At 38.5% G+C, this 26,501-nt stretch overlaps 2 protein-coding genes across 11 annotated transcripts; one reads left to right on the top strand and one right to left on the bottom strand.

The window, feature by feature from the left end:
• Positions 1-1,956: 1,956 nt before the first annotated feature.
• LOC110057897 (uncharacterized) lies at positions 1,957-9,566 on the bottom strand. Of its 9 annotated transcripts, none has more exons than XR_016205702.1 (6): positions 7,766-8,239; positions 5,071-6,905; positions 4,437-4,486; positions 3,817-3,938; positions 2,703-2,809; positions 1,957-2,203 (listed from the first exon to the last, which is right to left on the bottom strand). XR_016205702.1 is itself a non-coding variant. In XM_089283394.1 (6 exons), exon 2 carries the CDS (start codon positions 8,870-8,872, stop codon positions 8,555-8,557), a length of 318 nt encoding a protein of 105 aa, XP_089139520.1. In that variant the 5' UTR covers positions 8,873-8,893; positions 9,427-9,566; the 3' UTR covers positions 1,957-2,203; positions 2,703-2,809; positions 3,817-3,938; positions 4,437-4,486; positions 5,071-8,554. The 9 variants fall into 9 exon arrangements, 6 of the variants coding, with proteins under 6 accessions (XP_089139520.1, XP_089139522.1, XP_089139524.1 ...); XM_089283394.1 differs by adding an exon at positions 9,427-9,566 and having other exon boundaries at positions 5,071-8,893; XM_089283396.1 differs by lacking the exon at positions 5,071-6,905 and adding an exon at positions 9,427-9,566 and having other exon boundaries at positions 7,766-8,893.
• LOC110057872 (uncharacterized) lies at positions 9,499-26,238 on the top strand. 2 transcript variants are annotated; one of them, XM_089283389.1, is made up of 24 exons: positions 9,499-9,594; positions 10,376-10,443; positions 11,491-11,552; positions 11,897-11,966; positions 12,939-13,029; positions 13,643-13,750; positions 14,949-15,005; positions 15,314-15,384; positions 15,831-15,863; positions 15,989-16,020; positions 16,769-16,817; positions 17,426-17,534; positions 18,020-18,067; positions 18,651-18,746; positions 19,010-19,092; positions 19,439-19,487; positions 19,832-19,953; positions 20,594-20,680; positions 20,940-21,017; positions 21,140-21,205; positions 21,862-21,951; positions 22,362-22,409; positions 23,493-23,563; positions 23,992-26,238. In XM_089283389.1, exons 1-24 carry the CDS (start codon positions 9,561-9,563, stop codon positions 24,098-24,100), a joined length of 1,731 nt encoding a protein of 576 aa, XP_089139515.1. In that variant the 5' UTR covers positions 9,499-9,560; the 3' UTR covers positions 24,101-26,238. The 2 variants fall into 2 exon arrangements, with proteins under 2 accessions (XP_089139515.1, XP_089139516.1); XM_089283390.1 differs by lacking the exon at positions 9,499-9,594 and adding an exon at positions 9,813-9,942.
• Positions 26,239-26,501: the final 263 nt, after the last annotated feature.

Raw genomic sequence — 26,501 nt, 5'->3', positions numbered from 1 at the left:
ATGTGGTTGTCATTGTTTTTAGCAAGGGATAGTACTGGATCTCACCGTGAAAGAGTTTAAAACAGGTGGACAACTTAAGTTAAAGATTCACCTGTTCCAAGTTGTATATGATAATGCTGAGATCTTTGATAAAAAGATCGTTTACTATTGGTTTTTTCTTGTATTATTTAAAGGATGCGTCGAAGAGTTTACAGGCTATGTACAGAGGCGAATAGATTAGTTAGTCAAGATTAGTTCGGAAATTGGGAATAATGATTGTCAAACCCAACCAGTTTGGCGCCAAATTGCTCTGTTATCCCTCCGTTAATGTAAATGCAAAACCAAAACAAAGCGATGAAAAAGTGGCGTATCTATATACACGAACAGTCGCTATTTCTCGTAGTTTCAACTGCTTCAGAGAATTTAACATCTCGTGCTGTTACGGTTGCAATTAAAATTTTTATTATCATTATTTTCAAACATGTTGACCATGATTTCAATCCACGGTATTAGTTTACTGCCTTTGGTGTTTACCAAACGGAGATCCCAAGTAAATTTGTTTAATGTGCCGACCACTAGGAATGGCAGAGTTTCCTGTTTATGTACGTCGGCATTTTCCCCGCCAGATTCTCTTAATTTTTTCATTTCTATCATTGTAAAACTTTTCACCTGAATCGCCAAAGGTTCTTCATCTTTTACGAAGACACAAAAGTTCTGCCATTTGTTCATTTGAATGACAATGCTGTGTCCGACTACAAAATGACGTAGAACGTGGGGATTTTCTAACCTGGGTTGTTCGAGAGGTGGGTAACGCTATCCATCGGATAAATCCCTAAATAGCAGATAGCATTGTTTGTTTTGTTAACACTTATCCACGGGATAGTGATTTATCCGGTGGATAGCGTTACCCAACCTTTAAACAACTGGGGCCAGAAGAAAAGTGGACCGTTTACAGGACGTTTCTGGCTGTTACGCTCCTCGCAGACAACGCCCCAGGTACTGATCAATCTATAGGTGGCGGGTGTACTTTTCCGAAAAAAAAAAACAAAACAAAATCCCCAAACCATTCTATAGAACACAAAACCTTCGATATATTTATTTTCACTTATTTTGTTTTCACTGTGGTCCAACAAAAGGCACACAACGTGTACATGTGGCTACCTGTTTAGTCCGAACTTCCAAGTTGGGCAAGTATGCGATCCATTTGTTTGAAACAATGCGTCGCTGGCTTTAAATAAAAGAAGAAGAGATGAGAATAAGCTTCTCAAAGCTTTTGGATAAGTTATCGCACCGTAGGTGGACTAAAATTCTTACCGAGGCAATATCAGCAACTGGAACCACTTAGGCATTTGAGCAAAGGGAGAAGGCATCTTAATTTTGTGTTAGTGTCCTGTGTATATGCTGGGTGTGCTGCATAATACAGGCGAAATAGGCCAGCCTCCAGCATTTTCGAGGCCATCGAAATTGATGTTGCATGGTGACGAGAAATCTGATAACTTTACTGTAAGTTGTGTTCCTTAAAGTATGTTTTCATATCTTTTGCAGTTTTGCAGTGGTTTCCTTCATTTTGACATGCTCCGAATAAAATATAATAGCCAAAGGCTCGCATGCAAACAAAAACAAAGGTGTGGCTAACTAGGGCCCTTTAACAGTTTCCCTTTGCCTCTCAACCTTGTTCCCAGGGCTTTCCCCTTACAGATTGGGAGGGGCACCAGATGCTTTTCATCAGAGAGTTGAAACTCTGAACATGCAAAGTAACTCAATTTTTGCAAAAGTATTTGTATAATTTTCCTTCACACTCTATATGCAAATTCGTTTTCACACCTTCATTGACTTGCAGAATTTGTACTTATTATTCTTCATTACCTTGATAACGGTGTGATGAAGATACCGAAATGTCAGTTTTTATCCTTAGTTTTGCTGATTTATGCACAACTAAATCTTATATTTAACAAAATAAACACGAACAGTGAAAAGTTTCAGAAATATAAATTTTCTTTATTACTGGTCAAATTACAACAGTTGCAAACAAGAGTTGTTCTTAAGTCAAGCAGTACTTGATCATTCTGCAATTACATTGTTGTATCTCAGTAGCCAGTGCAGAGCAAACTCCTACGACGTGACGGATATACATTGTAGCACACTGGTAGATATCTCCTTTCTCAGGAATACTTCCTTTTCATTGAGGGTTTCTCCTCGCATGTGAGCACTTGGAATGGAAGAACTGTGGAATAATATTTGTAAAATCAGAAATCATGGATGTCAAATTAGTTTAGAAAGGAAGTTGAGTAATGTGTGGGTTTGTTTAATGATTATGTTGCCAGAATTGTGCACATACCATCAGAAAATAAGCAGAAAAAACTTCACGAGGACCCTTTGATATGGGCTCAAGATTTGAATTTTTCATCACTTGATACATGCGACATAACAAGTACATGTACAGCCCTAGGGATCTATCTACTTTAGTAGACAGTTTTATCTGTTTTGTTTTGCTTTTTTTGGAGGGGGCCAGTTTCATTGCTGATCCTGCTATGTGTCATGAAGTTTTAGGACAGGTTTAGAGGTCGGTCTTGCAAGATTGGAGACAGGCAAAGAAGATGGGGAGAGGTCTACCTCTAGTGACTTAAGCTTGCTTGGGTGAACAGCTCAATTTACCCACTGGAAATATTTTAAAAAAGTATTAAATATTTGTACCTTTTTCACAATAACTATTGGAATTGTACCTTTATCTACAATCTTCTTGGTTTATCCTGGTCAGGCAGGGTCTTCAATTTTCATTACCACAAAAGTCTCATCCTTTTTCACTGCTTTATGAGCACCCGCTAAAATACTGAGAGCAAAGTGAATAACAACAGTTAAGCTAAGGTTTTAGTAACTATACAGTATAGAACATGAGATCCCAGCTGACTGAGTTACTATATACAGTACCTACAATCTTTCAACTCAAACACAATAGATTTTAGTTCTGGGATGCTATTGGCGCAACAAATAAATGATTTCTCAATACTTTTAAGTCATGTGTTATTGCCAAAATAATGTCACAACAACAGACATAATTATATAAAAAGAGAGGAATACTAGAGCCCCAGCCAAACCATTGCAACATTTCAACACATTGTTGTCCCAGCATTTGTAAGCCCTGGCCAAATGGTCACAAAATTTCAACGCAACATATCGCGACATTGTTGGGCACAACATGTTGCATGTGTTTGGCCACCCTTTTGTGACATGTTGGGTATTGAAAATTGAACTTGTGCACATGCCCAAGTGCAACTTTGTTGAATGAACCTGGCCAAATGCCTACAACATCAAGCGACATCCACAAAAGTTGCAACATGCTATGCCCAACAATGTCACGATATGCTGCATTGAAAATGTTGCAACTGTTTGGCCAGGGCTTAAAGGTTATGTTCAAAATAACTAAAGAAACCAGAACATATAACCAATAGAACTGTGCATGTATCATCAGATAATAAGCGGAAAAGACTTCATAAGCACCCTTCAATGAGGGCTCAAGGATTTGTTATTTTTCATCACTTGATACATGCATTTATGAGAACAGTTCTGAAAGTCTACAGAATGTGTTCTCTGCTGTACCTCACTAACTAGTCCTCCAATGAGTTTTATTTCAACATTACCAGCCATCACAAGCTCACACACAAACAATAAAATGTCATCAAAACAGTTAAGTTTTATCAGAGTAACTTATTGTCAGTGAATGTCATTTTCAGAACAAGGCTCGTCTATACATCTAGTTGTACGTGTGTGGGGTCCCTTCCTCTTCGTTTTTACTCATAGTTCTCCACTAGATGAAACAACTTAAGTGGAGACTTGTACCTTTTCCACAGTAGCTCCTGGCAACTTAACAACCTTATCTTGCTAGGTCATCCTGGTCAGCCAGGATCACGGACTTCTTCTGTAACAAAATGTCTCTTCTTTCATTGCTTCACGGGTACCTACTGGACAGGGTTCAGATTATTTTTCAATATATCACCCAATGTTTCCAAATTAAAGGTATTGGTCAGGGTTTTCACTGATAATGTTTTCAACTGCACTGGATTTTTGTTGGAGGTCGCTGATTTTACTGACATTTGCTAAAAAAAGAATGAAAAGAATAGCCCAGTGGAGTAGCCAGCCCAGATCGTGAAGTAGATGATGATTTTCATTGACACCCGGCTACATTTGACAACCCTGGTAAGTGAACAGTTTTTCTCACTGGCCTTCATACTGTTGTGGTCACCAAAGGTATTCTGAGTGGTGCATGAACTTTTAATCATCAGGCCTGAGAAAATGTTGGCTTTGCTCTACAACTACAACTTTTTCTTGTTATTAATAAGTAATGGTCCTGCCGAATGGGAGGCCTATTGAAAAAGTCATTATTAAGTGTAAACTGTTAAATGTATGGATCTTATTCCAAGGTAAAAAATTGTGAAAAAGTAAGACAGGAGTCTACTCACCAGAGAAAGAGTCCGAGAATGCCTTCTTCATAGGAATAGTCATTTGCTTCCTGATCCAATTCATCCATTTCAAAACATAACAAGGGGAAAAAAAAAAAGAAACTCTGCTTGTGTGAAGAGGTTTAGCTATAGCAATTTGACCCGTTAAAAGTGCTAAAGCATATCTGGCACCATCAGGAAAAAATTAGAGTGTTTGACATAATTTTCATGGGTTTTCAATGTAGCGATTCAAAATCATCATTTGGTACCAAAATTATTTTGTGTTAACATTCCTGTTGCAACAGTTTTTGTTATAGTGGGACTGGATATTTATAATTTCTACAATAATATTATACCCCTCCTGATATGAAGAGAAAACCTTGTTTACAAAAAAGTGAGAAATTGTGATTTAAGAGTATAAGAAAAGCCCAGGGGGGGTTCTCCGGATTTCAAGTAACAGGGATGATCGAATGGGGACAAAAATCAAAACCCTTGAAAGTCCCTGGACCAAAATTTAACCCCCAAAAAATCCCATGCCGAATTTCCAAGCAATAAAGATTTCCAGAAAGCATTAAATGATATAACCTGAAAAACAGAAACATTAGTAATGGAATGTTTGTGTTTGTTTATTCATCACACCATCTGGAGTAAGAACCTTTTCCGCATCCAGTGGTCTTTGTAACAACACTTCAGACATCCAAGAACATCTTCTGTTACAACAATAACAATAACAACAACAATAACAAACAATAACAATAACAATGACAACAACAACAATTGCGAACAATAACAATGACAATGACAATGACAATGACGATAACATACTTTACTTTACTTTAACACTACTTTATTTGCAGAACTACAGTGTACATGGCCAGGATATATGGGAACTATCAAGAATCTTCAGATTGTTTTGAATACCCCCAAAAATTCCTCCTTAAATCAAGCTACTGAAAAAAATACTTGCCAAAAATTAATTTTTCTACCCAAAAAATCCCGAAATCAAAAACTTCAAACCCAAAAAAATCCTTTGATCATCCTTGTCACTTGAAATCTGGAGTAATTTTTTGTACTCCCCCTGGGAAGAAAAGACACTTATAGGGGTCTTGGGCAAGCAATAATGAGTTCAAGGATAAGATATCCTATAGAAACCACTACAGAGATAAAATTGCAGTTAGAAATTAGTATTTTGGACTAGTTCTTGCAAGGCTTGTAATGTCAACAAAAGAATGAAGTTGTGTGTTTTTCATTGACAAGAAGCTGCTATAAACATAAACACAACAATATTGTTTTCAAATCTCATATACTTAAGAATTAAGACACTTTGTATTTAAATTTATTTTATAAACACCCGTGAAATACCAGGATTTTTCATTTTACTAAAAATCATACCTTAATCGCACGCAGTGAAGATACTATTTTTATCTTTCACTGTGAAGATATCATTCCTTTTTGATAACATTTTTCTTTTGTCCCTTTAACTACACTTAAATTTGTTGATGTATGATCGAAACATCTTCGGATCGTCTTCGGTCATCTTCGGCAATCATCGGATAATGTTCAGAAATGTGGTTGGAAATCTTCGGAAAATCGTTAAAAATGTTGTCATTAGTATGTTTTTGTAATAAACAGAATATTACATTCCTGCTTGTGGATACAAATTTTATCTTCTCATGTTCAACTCGATATCTCACTCGTTTGCTGTGCTCACTCGTGAGATATTGAGTTGAACGCTCAAAGATAAAATTTGTATCTATGCACGGGCATGTAATATCCTGTATTTCTAATGACAGTTTTACCACCAATCTAGTGGTTTTGATAGTAGCAGGACTAGTTGATAGTCCTGCTAAGCCCTCGTAATGCATCAGTCAATTCCAGCAGTGCCCATCCCCCCCCCCCCCCCCCCTGGGCAACCGCGGGGCATTTGCTCAAGTTGTCAGTCCCGGGGATGGGGCATCTGGGGCAATTTTATCGTGGCCCGGGGGCTGGGCATTTGCGTACCCCGGGGCGACCCTTGGGCATTCGACACACGTGTTTTGGAAAGTGCCATGGATGAGTTCATCGAGAAAGACGAGGCGTTTGTCGAACAATGGCTTGTCCATCAGGGACTAGAGAAACTTGTTTTTAAAGTTATGTTTTCTCAATTTTAGATATTTCTTCATTACTTGTAAGCATATAAATATAAGCGACAAGGTGAACTATATTTTGTTTATCACAAAACAATAACTGCCGTGAACACGACTATTTCGCATTTTGCATTCAAAACTAGCCTAGCATTTTTTAAATTCATGAAACTGGAGTTAAAATACTTAAGGTTTGCGAATTCAAGTGATGCGATCTTGAAGACAGATCTTGCAAGCTTAAAATGCAATGCATCATCATTTAAAATGTCTTGATTCTTCACAGAAAAAGTAGCCTGCGAATACAGGCGCCTATAATCGCTCACGGCTGGGGGCACGCCCACCGCAATCCCAGCTATCCTCCAGCAAACTGTTAAAAACAAATATAAAGAAATAAATATAATCAGAATCAACTAACACGTACTGTTGTCCTTGAAGTCTTACCGTTGCATTAAAATACTGAACAGTTGACCGTTAATTCACGGATTAATTTAAAAACTACGGAGGTGTTGGAAGGCGACGATCCCGGGGGTGGGGCATTTGCCCTCTTTCTTCGTCCCTGCCCTGGGGCATTTTAGACAGCTTATGTTTCCCCACCCCAGGGAATTTGCCCATTTCTTTAAAAAAATGCTAATGCCCAGGGGTTAGCCCGGGGGGGGGGGGATGGGCACTGCTGGAATTGACTGATGCATAAAGCTTGTAGAGCCAAAACGGAGTAAAGTGAGGCTCCTTTCTTCCTGCTGCCTCATGGGTCCAATGGAGAATAGCCTTGGGGTCTAAAATCCAAAGCAAAACTGAGATACCTTCCCCTCGGTCTCCTGTTGTCTCGAAAGCACGTGTGTTTGACGGAATTTCCCGTTCATTCGCGCTGCTTCATTTGTATGAAAAGGAAATAATCTTGTGACCAGTGAAGGGAACTACCACACCTTTAAATTCCATCATGTTGAGATTATTTACGAGAGAATGTATCGTCTTTAGCCACAAAATAAGCTCTAAACTGGTACTGAAGAAAAAATCTCTGTCACTCGGCCTGTCGACCACGTGCTTCAGTCGCGATCTTTCCGATCACTGGATGCATCGGTAGACTACTGATATTACTAGAAATTTTATTCAAATACTAGATCGTCCAGAAAATCACCTCACAATAGTTTACTATCCTATAAATCGCTGAATGATTTCCCAAAAACTGCAGGATGATGAATAAAATAAAGAGCCAAGTAGAAAGCTTACCTCTCCGTCCTGTCGCCTGCAAACGCGCGAGTTGTTCTGGGTAAATAAGAGAGGTAGTCTGGAACGAGTTTGGAATACTTGAACCCAGACTTTTTCGGCCGCTGTTGGTTATCCTACTCAAATCACAAAAGAATTTATTTGAACCAAGTTTGGTCATGTACTACCGGTAATATTTGAACCATGTTTGGTCATGTTAATAAATATTAATGTTACTCAGATAAATGGTACTGTGTTTTAATATTCCCACTACATGGAAGGCTCTGTAGCATACCAGGGACTCTGTAATTCGGACTATGCTGACTGGCAAACACTATGATTTGGTTGATGATTCGCATCAGAAAGCTAAAATCTTCAGATACTTTCAATAAATTATGTTGATTTAATGTTATGTCAGCCTCGAACACTTAGTTCAGCCTCGAACACTTAGTTCAGCCTCGAACACTTAGTTTTAGACTCGGGCAACTCTGTATGATACATGCAAAAATGTGTAATTTCTAATATATAATTTCTTTAATTTAATTAGCCTAAATGATTTGAGATTTTGTTTTTATTGACAATTTTTTGCTTAATTTTATCTCCTCACACAAGCCCACAAGCTTTCAGCTTTTGGGTTTACCTAATGCCAAAAATTATTTACCAGACAATAACAATACCTGATGATCAAACCCTTAACAACTCAGTAACGTCCTGTTTCTTTTTTCATTGACATACATGTGCAAACTCATCATGTTGCTGGTAAAACTCTGTGGATCTATCAAAGCTCGACAATTGGTATTTTCTCAATCCTCATCATGACTTAGTGGCATCAAAGAAAACCACTGACTCTTTCCCCACCACTGAAGCATTGTGCACAACACCAGCTGGTACAACAACCATGTCTCCAGGCTGTAAAATGACTTCTTTGCCCAGCATGGCAAACCTAAACTGGCCAGAGATTATAGAGTCCTTTTTGGAGACACTGTGAGTATGGTCTGGAAAGTCTGTGCCAGGAGGGAAGGTATATCTGGTACAAGAATAGCCTTGTGACTTCAACTTGTTCCTCATGCTTGTCTCATTGAGTGGCCCATCTTTTTCACTGTTCCAATGTTCAACTTTTAGCTCTGACATTTTGAGACAAATATATCTAAACTGCAAACGAGAGAACGATATTACCTCGTCTACCTTATACCTAGAAAAACCTTGTCGTTTCTTTGCTCTGACTGTCCCTTATGTTTATCCTGACCTGACTTTCATATTTACTTATTAATATTTTAATATTTACTTATTAACTTTTTAATATTTACTTATTAACTTTTTAATATACACTTATTCATTTTTACATTCATAATTTCTTTTTTTGTGTGTGTCCCCAGTTAGCAGCAATGCTAAATACCCCAGACACGTTAATAAAGGTTTTGTTGTTGTTGTTGTTGTTGTTGTTAACAAAAATGTTCGATCAGGAAAATTACATGATCGAAACGGTCCTAAGTCACGCAATCAGATAGGAAGGAAATTAAGCGTCTGCATTTCCTCGCTAGTTTCGCATGAAAGTTAATGTACAGTCAGATAGAAAAGAAAAATCGACACAAAAGTTCGACAAAAAAGCTACTAAATTCCTGAATCTAGATTTCTCCCACCGACATAATTTTTTCGGCAACATTTCTCAGATTTCTCTTGCCCACCTGACTTTCACGTTCTCTGTTGTCTCTGTTGCGAAGCGTGTGACAAAACACGGTCAGCTGTTTTGAAAGCCTGGTTCCCAAGCACAGGTGCTTTACGAAATGTTGTTTTCATGTAGCGAAAGACAAACAAAGTAATGGAAAGCTCTTACGGCTCTAGTTCATGTGAAAGTAAGTGTATGCTCAGTGTTTATTTAAACCTGAAGTGTTTGATATTATAATTTGCAAAGCGTAGGCGATGGAATGCGTCTGTACGTGCACATTAGTTAAATATAAAGTTGACATCACTGTCCCAGGAATGATGGTAGGTTTAAGCTTATATCTCACTATCTTTCCTAAGATAGCTAAATTTCCAACGCTGCGACGTTAGCTAAGTAATAGCTAATTTTCTAAATGAACAAATATTGATACAACAATTCGAAAACAACTACAGAAAAGCTAAAGCTAAAGTAGCTAGTGCTACTATCATATAATGCAAACCGCTAATATAACGATAGATGACCTCACAAAATTCACTGAGTAAGCTTAACTTAGTATATAAAATTATTAATTTAGGAGAGTTCATTTCTTACTTGAATTTTTATACTCAATCATACTAGCTGCTGAGTTCTAACATTTCTTGCTACCTATGGATACCAGCTCTAGTCTTTTTGTGTCCTTATACACATATATGTGTGTACTGCATTTTGTGGAACAATGAAACTTAGGCCAGGAGGCTTGCCATGTTAAGAGATGAGAATATTGCTAATTATATTAAGACTGATGTTTTCAGGGTTAAACAAGTACTGGTACTTCTGCAACATGGAATGCCCTGAAAAGGCACTTTCAATTATTTGGCGAGAGTTATAGTTTGCCATATTTAAGTTTTCTTAATGAGAGGGAGTGGAAGGTCACACTAGTTTGCAGCCAATATAAAGAGTATTTAATCCAAGTTTGATGTTGCTTTTCCTAGGTAACAATGAACCTGGGGCAAGAAAGTGTATTGACTGTAAAAAATCATACAAATCCTGTGATTGCAAGGTAACTTCCGGTAGTAATTAATTCATTTTATTAATTTAATACCTTGGTTACAACAAGCCATCATGTTGCACCATGATTGATTAGCATCCAGTCTCTCTCTATGCATTCAGTTGAACTGCATCTCTTTCAATGTCTATTTTATATCTTTCTTGTCGATCTGCAGCTCTTGTACCTAGGGCTAGGGGCATGGTTTGTATTCTTGGATCATGTGTACTAAAGGCATCAGTGGTTGAGTGTCAGTCAATACCCTTGATTGATACCCTCAATTGACATCTTGTTGGACTTCCTGATCAATACATGGTTGACACTTGATCGACGCATGATCAACAATCGGCTGATAGATAGTCAACCGAGTGTCGACCGACTCATATGTATTGATCCAAAATTAGTTGACTTTCGACCAAGATGTTGATGGAGTGTGGAACCGAGATGGAGTATCAGTCAGGTATTGATCAAGTGTCAATCGAGGGTAAATCTAGGGTATTGATCGAGGGTGTTGATTGACACTTTACCATGCCCCGTTTGGCCTTTTATCGCGAACCTTCAATTTGTAAACAGTGCAGCTTGCCCCTACACCTAAATTTGTCAATCTATTCTCTTGAGATAAAAGAAAATATGCAACTCTTAATTTTCCCAACCAATTTCTTGAAGGGCTCCAACTTGTCTGGCTATCTTTTTTACGGTTTTTAGTAATGTAAGTCTGCATGCGAGCCAAGTGGCCCATCAGGCCGGAGCTTATCTCGGTTTCTGTAGCATGAAGCGACTAGCAGTATTTCTACTCCTCCCTGGATGGAATGCTAGTCCATCGCAGGGTTACCCCCAGCATTAAGTTCGCCGGTACCCATTTATACACCTGGGTGGAGAGAAGCACTGTGAGAGTAAAGTGTCTTGCCTAAGAACATAACACAATGTCCCCGGCCAGGGCTCGAACCCGGACCGCTCGATCCGGAGACGAGCGCACTGACCATGAGGCCACCGCACCTCCCAGTACTGTACACTAAGTCTGTTTTGAAAGAGAATTAAAATCTTAAATTACTTTTTTCACAGAACTGCTCAAAGTGTGGGACTCTCTTTCACAAGTTTTGGGGAACTAACTTGGTCAAAGGGCGGTAAGAAACTTTTATTAATTATGATCATTATTTTTTAAACTTATTTTAATTTGTTTAAAGCAAAATTGAAAAAATCCTAGGCTAATAAATTTCGGCTTACTACATGTACTCATTGTAGTTAATGCCAAAAACCATTTAGTGCGAGCCCTCCAGTCTTCGTAGTGGATAAATTATTAAACATAACATTTACTGTTATAGATTAAACTCTTGCTCATCATTTACATCACACAAAAGAAAATATTACATACAACAAAAATGGAACTGCGAATAAAATATACTCTTGAGAAGTGTTTCTCTCTGATTTAAACATAACACATCTTAATTCAACTTCCCTTTTTTCAAAGGTCCCATTGTCGGACATGTTCTGCAGCAGTGTGTGTTACTTGTCATGTGGTAGTTAATAATGCTATCAAGGTAATTTGTTTTATTTTATCATTAACCCTTATTAAATGTGTGGCACTAAATTTTTGCGGGTTCTGTCTAATTTATGCAATTTTTGCATTTTTTTTTTCGCAATCCAGAGAAAAATTTTCTGCAAAAAAATAGTTCCCACAAAGATTTTATCCGCTAGAATTCACTCCACTAGCAAATGCATTCAAACATCATAAGTAGAATCTTGTTGCTGTCATTTATTTAAAACATCTCTTTCATCTGACCACTAGAAACAAAACTATGAAAGGAGAAACAAAACATTCATGTTTACAGGAAAGGATCATCTGAAAGTACTCCCGACCGTTGAGAAGAGAACGATGTTATTGGAACAGAGTGGCACTGATTACTGGATTACTGTTTTTTTACATCTTGTCACGTTGTTTCACTGGTCAATTGCATGCAGTTTAATGAAAAAATACATAAATGTTGCAATTTGGATTAAATGTGACTTCCCAAAAATCGCAAAAATTAGTACCCAGCAAGATACACCAATCTTTGACAATCGCAAAAATTAATTCCTGCAAAATACAATAAAATTGCCGATTCACAAAAATAAACTCATGCAAAAATTTAGTGCCACAAGATAGGTAACCATACGAATGCGAGTGCAATTAAGGTAAAATGATTGATATTTGAAACCTATCTCAGAATTGCATGAGTCTCAGGTGGGTATAGTTTGAAAGAATTTTCATATATCACGGGTAGTGTAACTCCTTAATTGCTCAAGCTTTCATACAATTATTCAATATATTATAATATTATTATGACTGAGAAAATTGCAAATTCAAAATAACATGTGTTAAAATGCATTGTGCACCGTGCAAACTAAAAATTAACATTAAGATTGACCTGCTCTCAGCCAATCAAAATGAAGTAATTTGCTTAGTACAAATAATAAAAGTAAATAAATGTGAGATTGTTGAAGGTTTGTGATCTGGAAGTTGTTTGCTACAGGTGTGTACAAGATGTCTTCTTAAACAAAAAGAGGATGAGCTGAGTACACAGAAAGCTCTCTCAGCTATTGAAGAAGCCAGAACTGGAAGAGGTAAATGTAGTACTACATTTTAAATTTCAGTGAAATGACTGACAATCATATTATTTATTAATTAGTTATTAAATTATTAGTCGTCAGTAGGAAATATTCCCCAGAATATTATTTTTAATGAATAGTTCTTATTTTCTATGAAACAATGCAAGCACTAAACAAACCAAATTTATCGAGGATGGGATGCTAGTCTTTTACATGCTATGCCTCTAGTGGTGTTTTTTTTCCAGGTTGTCGTATTGTTTTTTGTTGGTAATGCTCTTGAAGAGGGGGCGGCACTATTATACATGCAATGATTTTAAACTAAATTGTCTTGCCAAGAACACTTGTCTTTGGCCAGGGAATAGAATTGACTCCAGCTGACCTCATGATCCGAATGCAAGTCACTTATCTTTATTTTTGACTTTTGGGCTCCTAAATCTGCCCCAATGTAACTAGGGCATACTCTGTTGTCATGTACCTCCATTATAATTATATATGTAATGGCTAACCAGTGCAATGATGAGGCAAAAAGAATACCTGAATGCAGGTTATAGAATAACTTATTAATATATTTCATAATTTGTAATATTGTGCATTTTGTGTGACAGCAGTTTTGTTGTTTTTGTGCTAGGTGATTCCATGTCTTCTGTGAGATCAGATACATTTGTAGTTGTACCTTCAGTCAGTCGTCTAACCCCAGAGCAAAAGAAAGAGTCCTTGTTTGAAGCTGCCAAGATAGGTAAGAAAATATTAAATTTATCTTAAATCAGTTTTTTTAGTCTTAAGTTATTATCATACTTTGTCAAAAATATCTGTCAAAATATCAGCCAGGTGAAGTCAGGTCCCAGAAAATTACTGATTACATGTATGTGCATGCCACTGCTTATTACTCAAATTGGTGCGTTGCAAAGGGGTCAAGCCCTGTGGTATTGACTTTCTGGGTGGAAGAGGCTGAGAGGAGGAGCTCACAATAAACAAATGAGAATGTGGACTAAGGCCTTCTTCTCCCCTTCTGGGGGGGGGGGGGGGGGGACTCCCCAAAGTTTTTGGTGGATGGACTACCTGTGCGGCCCAAACCTTGATACTGTACATGGCTCTAATAAAACTGTTGGAGCGATCTGTGCTCATACACTGTACATGTAGTTCTTTAAAAAACGTTTAAAACAGATCTAAAAAAGTAAAATTGTCTCTAAATTTTCGACCGCCTTCTGCGATCTTCTTCAGAGAATGATGATATCGCGCGATTCACAGAATTTTAATAAGCTGGGACGTTATTGTTCGTTGCCCCCTAGGGAGGCAACCAGTGACGCGTAAACCCTTAGGAACGGTGCTCTTTCATTTACGAAGTTTTTGTCTAAGAAAGAGTGCAAGGATTCCAGAAACAGTCCTTTGTTCTTGCCGCTCACACCTGTTTCAAGAATGTTGGTGTAAATAGGGTGTATATCGTGGCTGGTTTCCACATGCTGTTTAATTGCAGAATTGACATTTCCATTGGTTCCGGGCTTGTGTTCGGCCCCCCGAGATTTCCAATTTCTTCTGCTTTCCCTGACATATGTGAAAGAAAATGTCCTACAGGTCACTTTGTACACAATGCCTTCTAATTGCTCTTTTGTCAGCCGGTCTTTGGGCTAATGTCTGGTCACAGCTAACCAGAAACAGCTTGCATTTGCATAAACATATAAGAGACCAAAATGGTCAAAATCTATACCCTTTTTTTCAGACCAAAATTGCTCAAAAACATTACCCTTTAGGGCTGAACGTACCTATATAACCCATATGAGGGAGTACGCTACCCAAGTTCTTCTCCCAGCCTAGTCCTCTACATCCTCTACACTACAAACATTTTGTATGCGAGACAATCTTTAGATCCAGACACTTGTATAGTACATATTTCTGAAACACATGTTGCATAATTATATCTTACCCTTGTTTTGTAGGGGATCACTACTCAATGGTTACTCTTCTGAATGACAATGTTGATGTGAATATTAGGGGTATGATTAATAACATAATTTAGATATCATTTTTTTATTGATATCTCTGCTAACAAAAGATCATGACAGAGGCCATGATCATAATGCATCCAAGGAGACATTACAGCTTTGCAATATAAGACTGCCAGTATTGTCAGATGCTATAGAAACAAGCATTAGCCAATTGTGTTCCACAAATTTTAGCTGTGCATGTATGTTATATTAAACAGGACAATGATTAACATGCAGTTGGAATGGTGCATCATTCAGTTTCTTTTCACTGCAATGTACTAAGTATGTTGTTACTACCTGTTTTATTATTTCTGCAGATACAGACAAGAACACTCCTTTATTTTTTGCGGCAGAAGGTGGACATCTTCCATGTGTGGCTCTTTTAATGGTAATGATTTAAATGTTAACATGATACAGGAATAAATTATTGCACTCATAGCTTAAAGATATTGGGACACTTACAACAATGTAGAGCCATTCAATATATTGCATTGGACAATAGATCTATACAATCTGTATCTGTTCATGTTTTCCATTTCTTTGATTGTTTCTTGGGCAATGAATCACAGTCAAGATAGGCCAATCACTAACTATGGGTAATTCAATCTCTTTGGGAACAAGTAAGGCCCAGCAATTTTTACAAACTAAACTAGCATAAAAGCATACAATAATTAACAAATGAATTAATCTAGCAGAAGGTTTAGCTGTTTTGTCTGATGTATAGTCGTCAAGAATACCCCACACAGTGTAGTGTAGTGTAAGACTTTGTGGAAAAGATGCATCCAGTAAGAGCTTTTTCAAATTCTTTTTACGTACAAAGTTTGTGTTTAACAGGAACGGAATGCAGATGTAACAGCAATAAACAATGTGAGTGTGAATGATGTTACATGTTTAGTGATATCATAACATTGATTACACACCTCATAAATTAAAGAAGCTTGATCTACATGTACTTTTCTGTCACTGATTTGTAGTATTATTTTTCTCATTAGAAATCTTGGACCCCTCTTCATGCATTAGCTTGGTATGTGAATTTTAGTAAATAAGCATGCTAACTGTCTATTTACAGCCTCAGATTTACATTATGAAGCAACGCTTGTCTAATATAATGCATAGAATCAGTATGGGGAGATGACATTTATTAAAAATCAATATACAGGGGTATCATTATGGATTAAAAGTATTTTTGGGTACTTTTGAAAATGACAGCTTTAATACAGACGGAACACAGGATTATGATGGAAATACTGAACAAGTGCTATGTACATAAATCATTTCTTCATTATTAAAGGCAAGTTGTGTGCAGTGATGACAATGTAAGCATGACACATGCAGCAATTCTGAAAATTGTGTAGATTGAGTCAGCCCTACGATTATCTAGCATGGGCTGTGTCCTCAAAGAAAGAGCATAACCTGAAGAAGGAAGTAAACTGGCACAGGCTCTTTGCTTTCTGCCAAAAGCAGGGCTGTCAATAAGGGCCGTAACCCCTAACACCTGTTACGGCTGAGTATGTTTGATGCACCCATGATGTTATGGGTGAACAGGCCTGTATGTAGTTGATACAATTTACCCATAAAGTAACAAGTTTGCTATGGGTGTGAAGATCAAGGCTACAGGTGAGTTAAAACTTAATGACAACCCTGAAAAGTACTCTGACTTGCTAAATCCAGTCACACGTAATTGTTTTGCTTGAACATTGCCTGAGTCACAATCTTTAGATGAGATGCTTCTTTTCTAACAAAAATGGTCATCTCTTTTTTTTGAACACCAGGAAAGGTTCAAGTGATAGCCATGTCGAGAGTGGTGAACTTCTTATTCAGGTACTGATGCAGTAAATGTCAATTGCCTTTAGCTATCAGTCAGGCAGCAAAACAATGATGATGAACAAATTTACCTTTAACAGATTATCCTGCCAAACAGTTTGAAATGTAATTTTGTTTCAACCCTTCTTTTTGTTCTCCTACTACCTCTAAAATGACTTATTTTTGCATTGGTTCTTTTAAAAAACAACAGAAAACAGGTTGCAACAATGCCCCTAGCCCTAGAAAACAAGAGAAGTAGCATTTATAACAGAGGAATAAGAATAGCATTATCAGGGAGGTGGTGTCTTACTCTGCTTCTTTAATTTTGAATGCAAGCAAGATAGCTCAATATTGTTTTCAAAATTTACAGATCATTAGTAGATTTAAGTGGATTATAGTGACATCACTCTTCTTGTGCTACATGTTGTTTTCCACTCATGCTGTCATCTGTGTCTCATGTTGATCTTACCCCAACTAGATCCGGGAGGGGGAGGGAGCTATTATTAGCTATGCCTCTGAATAGTGCAACATCTCAGGAACACTGGGCACTTTTGAGCCATTGCCTGAGTATTTAATGGATCATGAACTTGTTTTCCTTTCTTTTACCATCCCCCCCTCCCCCGAAGATGGGTGTTCCCATTTTTGCCTTGACAGATACAGTAGAGACTGCTGCTGACCTTGCAGCTCGTTCTGGTGGCAAGCAGGAACTGGTGCAGCTATTGAGAGCTGTAGAAGGTAAGGAGATGGCATGTGGTGATCAAGCCTGTTATGCAGTTGCTTGCTCATCATGAAAGATACATGTATGATTGTGTGACAAGTAGAACGTGTAGGGGAATCACTGCGTGATGTGATAATTTAAAATTCAACTGATCTACATGGAAATATCTTGAAGAATTTAGGTGCACATAAAATATCATGACATGTTTAAAGGAAAAAGATTGGGAGGTTTCCCTTGCAGAATACTCAGAAGTTTTGAACTCCTAGACCTACAGACAATTTGTATAATTTGCTGCGTGGCGATTGTTCTGCTATTTTCAGTTTACTGCATTCAAATTCAAAATTAGCCAACAAAAACCTTGTCCACTGCTACTTCATGTAATATCAAGTCACTGACCTTACATCACCGAATTTTTCTGCCAACTCTTTTTCTCTAGTCATGACCCAGTCACTAAACAGTTGTCTTCAGGTCTAAAGTATAACTTTCATATGTGTTGTTGCAGTGGATGTTGCAGTACAGAAATTACAAGAGAAGCTACAAAGCCCTTCAGGTAATCTGTAAGGCTCATAAGAAGATTTATCATTCTCTCCTGAGTTCTTTGAAGGTATTTAATGAAAGTTTTGATCGACTGACAAAGTAATTTAATCAGAACATTGCAAATTATGTGAGCAAGGAAAGCTGCACAGTCGTGTAATTCCAGATATCTTCTGGTCTAGACATTTGAAGATTAGAGAGGTGTGCTCAAGACTGAACTTTCCAAAGGCTTCACATGTATCACAGGAAATTAGTTTTCTCTTGCAATGGAAATGTCTACAGGAGACTGATAGGAGAATAAAGGAAGGTCTATACCCCAATTTAAAATGGTCACCAAATTCAGTTTTTGGCTTATAGTAGAGTTTTAGTTAAATTTTTTGTATTTTTTTATACTTTTGTTATGTATGAATATTTTGTTCTATAAGCTTACTGTTATTTTTGTATGGCGCTCTGTACTTGAATCTTAATCTAAATTATTATTAGCTACTTTCTAACTCCTCGAGTTTTATATCAACTTGATTTTCTCTTGTCTTAGAATTGCCGTGATAACGTAGAAGTTCATAATCACAGCACATGCTACATTGGTCCTCTCTTTATAGGTTTGCCGACCAAGGATCCAATGTTGAAGCTGTACGTTGCTACAGTGGTGAGACATATCACAGAAAACATGCCGCCGGACAGTCCTAAGACGAAAGGTTAGTTACAGGGTACAGAAAATGATTCAAGACTATAGAGTGATAAGTCAAGTCATTGTTACGGCTACAGCAGCCTTCCTCCGTCTTGTTCGCGTGGTAATACATGAGCAAGTGACCTAGCAAACTCTTTGGAGGATCATGTTCAAGCAGATCAAAACCATTCTTAGATATTGCTGGATAAACGTTGCTTTTGGCCTTTTCCACGTCTTCATCAACGGCTCAAGCAACTTCGTCTTTTTCTTTCCGATTGGTTTAAACTACAGGCAATGAGGTAAAGAGTCTACGATCCTTAAAGACACCAGAGCTGATGAGAAGGGTTCAAGATATGACTAAATCCCTCGATAGGGTGAGTTGAAAGGTCGTCATTTTGCGCCGTTGCTAGGTGAACGCGGGCGTTATAGGCACGTATTGCGTGCAGACTGCTATGCGGCTGTAAACCTTTACAGACCATAAGTGTGTTGTCAGGTTAACGATAATGAAGGAAAAGTTACAGCCAGTTCACTGACAAACTGCAGTAAGCATTTTCCATTGTGCTGACTGGGGAATAAATTGAGAAATCAAAATCTGGCGACGAGACGTCCACGTTGCCATAGGCAACAAGGTTTTGACGTGAAACCATGCATGACACAACACCCTCTCCAAGTAGCAGCACATTGCTTTATTTTGAAGTCTGTTTTGCGATTTCTTTTCAGGGACTCCGTAAGCACAACTCCTGTGAAGAACTCAGATCTGAAACCACTGGTGAGTTGCTATTGTCGCTCCGACAACATATTTCACGAATATAACGTGTGATCCTGGGGACACACTGCGCAAAGTAAGACATACGATCAGAGAGAGCTTGTTCTTGGAACAACTTCGTAAGCCAAGGTGGTTGTTATTGTTCCAAGAAAGCGGCTACTCAAGTGGTTTTCCCTGATAGTGAGCTAGCGGCCGGGAACGTTGACAACCAACTGTATCCACAAGCTACGACTTGTACGAGACGGACGGCCGCAATTCAGCAGAGGTCCTGAGCATTCTCTTTGCACATCAGATTAGCAGTGACCCCTAAACAGTGTTTCATCTGTGTTTTTTTTGTTTTGTTTTAGTTCCAGGCACCTGGCTTTTCGGTACCAGTTCCCCATCAGCCAACATTCCAAGAGCTGACGTTGAACCAGTTATCAGACCGGATTTGTTACCTTCAGTGATGGTCAACCCATCAAGACTCGAGGTACTTTTAAGTAAAACACTTTGAAACACTTTTGTAAATTACAAGATAACGAACTCTTGTTCCTGATGTTTGAAAAGTGCCGGGAATTTGTTTGTGGTTTTCTATGGGGATGAATATTAACACTGTTTCGGTCCGGCAGATCAAGTTCTCTACAGTTTACCAATGGTAATAAACCATCTTCGTTTGTGTCCAGCTCTTTTAGGAACGTGCAAAATCCCCTGTACAAAATGATGTGAAGTCTCCCGCTCATCAAAATGAAATGGGAGGAGAACAGATGTACCAGAGGGAGTGTAGAGAGTTGGAAAAGGAAAAAACGAACTTTCACCTGGTTCGTTTTTCCATTTTCTTGCTATTGAACAGAGATATCTTTGGTGAACTTCGGAGCCCTATTTATGGGACCGTTGAACATGTGGGACTGACAAATGAGCTACGTGCTGACTATTTAAGAAGCCGTGGCGATGTTTCAAATCCAGGCATAGTTAACCCGCCCCTTCCATCCATCCCCTTTCCCCCCCGAAAAAAATCCCAGTATTATAAGGGGAGTAGTAGGTGTAGAAAGTATGTTCGTAGATTATTACAAAGAGTACAAGCAAAAACTTCATTTATTAAAATGAATTATTTTCCTTGTCGCTGTTTTAAGGAGAGATTGGTAAAATGTCAAGCGGAGAAAGACGACGCAGAACAGCGCTGTAAAAGACTAATGCAGTCTATAGCTAGTGCAGCTGAGGTAAGTTTTTATTTGTTCAAACTATTCTACAGTATAATTACGAGCTGGCTAATCGCAACAAACGCAATTGACGCAATAAACCAATCAGTACTCCCAAAAAACGGTTTCAACCAGCCGTCGCTAAGCGCGGGAAAACATGTAACCTTTGGCAAACGCGGGAAACTATGTCACCAGTACCAAGTGGACACCAAGCGACGTTACAAGCACAATGAAGAAGGCCATAAAATTTAATGCTTATCATATTTTTTCCATTTTTCAGGCGCACGAAAAGGAGGTCTCAAGATTGCAGCAGGAAATAGATATTGCGAGAGAACAGAAGGACATTGCTATTAAACGGGTAAAATATCAATTTTTTTGAAAAAACTCGCTTTTCAGTTTAACATCAAATATGCAGTCGCTAGGTTTGTTTGGACTAGATCAATTTGCCACGGCACCTATAGTTTGCCTTCCTTTCAACAGTGCGAAGCCACGTTTGTCAACAAAATGGCGAAAATTCGGCAAGAAACGGAGGCAGCTATCCATGAGGTTAGTTTATACCAACAATCCTTGTTTCACAATTGGGTCAGTTCGGAGAAATCGAAGGAGGACAAGTAAAAAATATTTAAATAAAAAAATGTAAATATGTAATTTGTTTACCCACGGAGCACCAAGGAGTTCACAAGAACTCGTTCAGAAATGTCCGTGCATTCCAGGTTCGAACTGGAATTTGGAAATGTTGGTTTTTTGAGGAGAGGGGAAAACCGGAGTACCCGGAGAAAAACCTCTCGGAGTAGAGTAGAGAACCAACAACAAACTCAACCCACATATGACGCCGGGTCAGGGAATCGAACCCGGGACACATTGGTGGGAGGCGAGCGCTTTCACCACTGCGCATCCCTGCTCCCCCTCCCCTAAAGTATTTTCGAGTAACCATAAGCCTCTGTTTTGAAACAGAGCCTGATGGGAAACTTTCCATCTGCAAATGAACTCTTGCGTATAGAAATCGTTTGCGTATGAGATCTTTTGCAGGTCAGACAGATTTAACAGGATAAAGACAACTTGAAAAGGACCCACAGAAGTTGTACCCCTGTGATGTACCAGGGCCCTCACCCCTTTAAATGAGCTCTGTCACAATAAACTAATTAGTTTGATAGTTCTTGCGTTCTTGGTAACTTCTAAAAGAATTTGTTTCCATTCCTCAGGCAAACGCACGGCTTAATCAAGCAGAAAGGGACCGGGCCGAGGTACTCCATCTTCAGAATACATTCAGATTATCGTGGGTCCCAGATGAGGTAAGTGATTCCAAGTGCTGTATTGAGAGGTCTTTTTAACAAATTGACGTCTGTTTTTCATGCGTCTGTCCTGTTTTCGTCTTAACATTGTCAAAGTAGCTGGGGGTCCACGAGGCGATAGCCGAGTGGATCCGTAGACCACCTTGACAATGTTATGAAGAAATTCATTGTCAACAACAGGACAGGCGCACAAAAAACTGACGTCAATTTGTTTTTTACGATAACAAATTGTCAAATTGTCCGCTCTCGCCCGTTGACGTATCGCATAAATAATAAATTCATGTGTCTGTCCGCTTATTTACAATGAAAATTAGCCAATGAGCGCGCGTGAATTTCTGCAGTTATCGTAAAAAATTTCTTATACTGGGATTAAGGATGTTGGTCTAAAACAGCTGAGATATTTCTTGCAGCTTGTCAACTACTGTTCCAACAACAAGTGTCGAGCACCCTTCACACAGGTTTGTTTGGCATTATGTAATATTTAAGTCTTATATGAATACGTGAATTTGATTGGCTCTATTACCGTTTCCTATTTGACAATAAGATTATGAGCTCGAGAACCCTTCACACAGGTTTGTTTGACATTATATAATATTAAGTCTAATATGAATATGTGAATTTGATTGGCTCTATTACCGTTTTCTATTTGACAATAAGATTATGAGCTCGAGATGTCTATCGCGTGATAGTTGACTAGGGCGGTTTTAGTGTAAAGCTACTAGTCAGTCGTTCAAAACGTTATTAGCAGCAATGCTACTCTGTAAATTCGGGGGTAAATAAAGTTTGTGATGATGATGATGATGATGATGATGATGATATCTGAATCCTCTTCACAGACACCTCGAAAACGCAAAGAATAGATAGTGAGAAGCGTAGCCAATCAGAGAATGGCATTCGTGGTAGAAACGCTTGTAGATTTATGCTTATTGCTGCTAGTATAAGTCTACTAGCGTTCTATCACGACGCGTTCTCTGATTGGTTACGCTACTCACTATGTATTCTGTGAAACGAAATGAACGAAATGACGACCGCTTCTTGGCGTTTTCGAAGTGTCTGTGAAGAGGATTTGGATAAAGTTTTGAACGACTCGCAGATTTATACTAAAACAATTAGATTATTCGCTCTCAATTTCTATGCGTGATAGTTGACGAGGGCTGCGCCCTCGTCAACTATTACGCGATAGAAACCTCGAGTTCATAATTTAATTGTTTAATAGAAAAGAGTACTACATGTGCGCGCGATGTTTGAAACCCTTTGAATTGCTTGATATAACATGATGAAACAGTTCCTCTCCACACCTTACTGGACATTTTGTATGCAATGAGACTACGGAAAACAGGCCATTTCCGAATCACTTTAAGTCTATTTCTCAAAGCGAATCTTGGTGCTCAAAGCATACCTAAAATCAACTCTGGGATTTGAATCGTAAACAGTCTGTAGTATTTCGGCTGTTGTTGTAAGTGGTTAGTTGGTTAGTTGACTGCCAGACCGGTCAATTGAATCAGTCTTAAATTTTGCATATCTTCCTCTTTATTTTTCAGACAAGAAGACGCCATCACTGTCGATGTTGCGGTCGTGTTTTCTGTCACAACTGCACGGATCAGTCAACGCCGTAAGTTGATTCATTGCTGTTCGAAAGAGAAATCTTTACCTTGCGTCTGTGAAGCCGCAAATGAGTCAAGAAATTGTTCTTGTCTGGGAGGTGACTATAAGAGAGTCTAAGTTATTATAACGACAAACAACTAGAGCCATGCAACACCGGACAGGCGTCCCTCACGTTTATTTTAGCCCCCTCCGGAATTGAAATTAACTCCTCCTTGGCTTCAGTTGGGCAGTACAGAAAGGAATTTAGGGAAGATGGGTCTTCTACCCTCAGTTCCATGTAGAGATTCCTTCTTTGCCTCGGTGGTTTCACTCAGGAAACCGGGGAGTTCACATTTTCCAAACTTTCTTACAGTGATATTATGACACTCGCACGCGCTGTTAGTTTGAACATCGAAGAGCAATTTTGATAAGCAAATAATGTTTTATTTTGTTCAGAATTCCAGCCTTTGGTTATTATCAACTTGTAAGAGTGTGTAATCCCTGCTACGCTCTGATAGATGACATGTTCTGTGAGGAGCCAGTTGTTTCTACAGGCGCCACGTGACAAGAGGGTTGGACAGCGTCGAATAACTTGACTACCGCGTACTTAGATTCAAAATCAAACGGAAAACCAAGTATCGTGCTCGAAAATCTTCGTAACAATACTTGATGAGCTTCCGAGCCTTATTCTCGAATCACAGTACTTGAGAGTACTCGCTGCTTTAACTTGACATCATACGTTTACGTTATTAGTTGCCTAGCAACGTCTTGGGTAAATACCACCGCTTCAGTTGGTTCTTCAGACTGAATCATATTCAAAACAGCAACTTGTTTGGGACCCAGCTTTTATTATAAATAAGGACGAGAGAATGGATGTGTAAAAATTGGAAAGATGCTCTAAGAGCACAAACTCTAAGTTTATTATTCCATCAAGTTTCACTCAACACGTTAGTCTTTGTAGTGTAGAGGTTTCAATTTAGGTAACACAACGGAATCAAGAATCGCGCAATTTGACATGAATTGAGTTTGGGACGAGCAGTGACAAAGAAATTGAGCTTTTCGAGAAAAAATATCTTAATTTATTGTAAGTGCAACAGAGGAAAATGAAACTCCAGTTACATAATGTTTGAGATACGGAGGTAAGTCAACCGATTTAGTCATCAGTCAACACCTAAATTTCATTCAGTTTAAATAATTCCATTGAAAGAATATAGTTTTCGATCCGAACGTTTTACTGCAATGATTACACTTTTGGTTCTCACCATCTAAGTACTTGAATTTTGCACGAAAAAGTGAAGAGAATAGGCCAATTTCGATATCTTAAAATTCCAAGTTGGGCTCCGAGGCTTGGGGGAATAAAACAAAAGAAATTAATTATTCGTCCCTCGACTTCGATGTGATTTGTTTTGTTTTGTTCCCCCAAGCCTCGGAGTAGAATTTTAATTTATCTAGAATGGCAAATTTAGCACAAAGGAAAAGGCTTAATTTATATTTTATTTATGGAAAAAATCCTAGTCTCTTGATACATTCATATTTCAACAGTTTTTAACGCTTATGCACCGTTTTTTTTTTTCTTGATAGATCTGTACGCGCGTGTTTAGAGCACATAATGTACATTGTTATAACCCGTGCTATGTCATGTCGCACGCCATAAAGGACATTTGTTATTTGTTTATTACATTTCGTTTTAGTTAAACGCACAACACGATAATTTTATAGTATCCTTGGTAATTTTTGTTTTAACTTGCCTCTCAATTTCAGTGGGAGACAAAATGCGCGAGACGCTGGTTAGCGGTGCAGCATCCCTGAAACGAAAATCTCGCAAAATCATTGCGAAAAGTAGAATTTGAAAGTAGAATTTGATTCTATACGCACACTGCAACAAAAGCTTTGCCAGACATGTCCGTTTTAGGGGATTTTACACCTTTGGATTTTCGTGAAACTTGCCTTGCAACAAAATTATGAGGAAAGTCGCTAGTCCACAGACCCTCTATTTTGTCCTGAGTTCGTCGAGATCGCATTTAGCAAAAGTATTGACGCAGGGGATTTGAAAAAGGTCTGAATGCAGCGGGGTCAGGGGCACCCAACAGATCGTTTCGGTAAATTATCTGTTCGGAAGGCCTTTAATCCCCTCTGATTTTCTTGAGAGAATTGGCACCTCGAACTTTCGTGATATGAGAAATTTAATGTCTGTTGTTTTCGGACTGTTGAAAATGTCGTTTTGAGTACCGAAAAAAGGTCAGCTATCATTTTCGGAAAGGCGATAAGACCTAAGGTTTTCGGGAAATGGACAAAAAAGCCCTAATAAATTCGAGAATACTCAAGTTCCCCTAGAATATCCGAACAGATAAAATTTTTTTAGTGCAACCTGAAATTAACCTACAGAGCTTTAAAAGTACTCCAGATAGCCTAAAACAGCATCTAACAGCATTAGAGAGAAAACGGTCGTTGGGTGCCCCTGCGGGGTGGCTCTGGGGACGGACAAACTTGTGCCCGCTTCTCAGCCGCTCTCTTGCTCTGCGCACACATAACTCAAGCTCTCGAAGAAAAATAACTCGTAGCAAAATAAACATCTCTGGACAGACAAAGTCGCCAGAGACAATGCCTAGTGAAACAGGGGCTTTATTCGTAACTCATGATGTAATATGCCCTACAGCTAACTTCACAAGGAAAAGCAATAAAAGGCAAGAGCTTTGAACTCTATTTAAGTGTCTCTTGGATTTTTGCTCACGTGTAAGTGTCCTGAAATCCGAAATTTGTAGTTGACCAGGTTGCACTGAACGACGGAAGATCACCGACTTGGATAATTTTAAACGACGAAATAAACGCATCAATTCTCTTTTGAGCGTTAGCCATAGTTATGAAATGCGGGACCACACAAAGTGAAGACAAATTATTTTCACCTCGGGGAGATTCTGAGCTACGAGACCGGAAGGGAGCAAGTCGAAGAGGCGCGCGGCATTCAA

This window comes from Orbicella faveolata, unplaced genomic scaffold (assembly GCF_042242905.1).
Source record: "Orbicella faveolata isolate gen_17 unplaced genomic scaffold, um_ofav_v1 contig_12, whole genome shotgun sequence".
NCBI classification, from domain to species: domain Eukaryota; kingdom Metazoa; phylum Cnidaria; class Anthozoa; order Scleractinia; family Merulinidae; genus Orbicella; species Orbicella faveolata.
The sequence above is the reverse complement of the archived record's forward strand: the minus strand, read 5'-3'. Positions and strand labels throughout refer to the sequence as shown.

Bases quoted from the DNA above. Each gene is read 5' to 3' on its own strand.
- LOC110057897 (XM_089283394.1), bottom strand. From the start codon at position 8,872: ATGTCAGAGCTAAAAGTTGAACATTGGAACAGTGAAAAAGATGGGCCA.
- LOC110057872 (XM_089283389.1), top strand. From the start codon at position 9,561: ATGGAAAGCTCTTACGGCTCTAGTTCATGTGAAA. The intron at 20,681-20,939 runs GTAAGTTTTTAT...TCCATTTTTCAG, and splicing joins CTATAGCTAGTGCAGCTGAG to GCGCACGAAAAGGAGGTCTC. The intron at 21,952-22,361 runs GTAAGTGATTCC...TATTTCTTGCAG, and splicing joins TATCGTGGGTCCCAGATGAG to CTTGTCAACTACTGTTCCAA.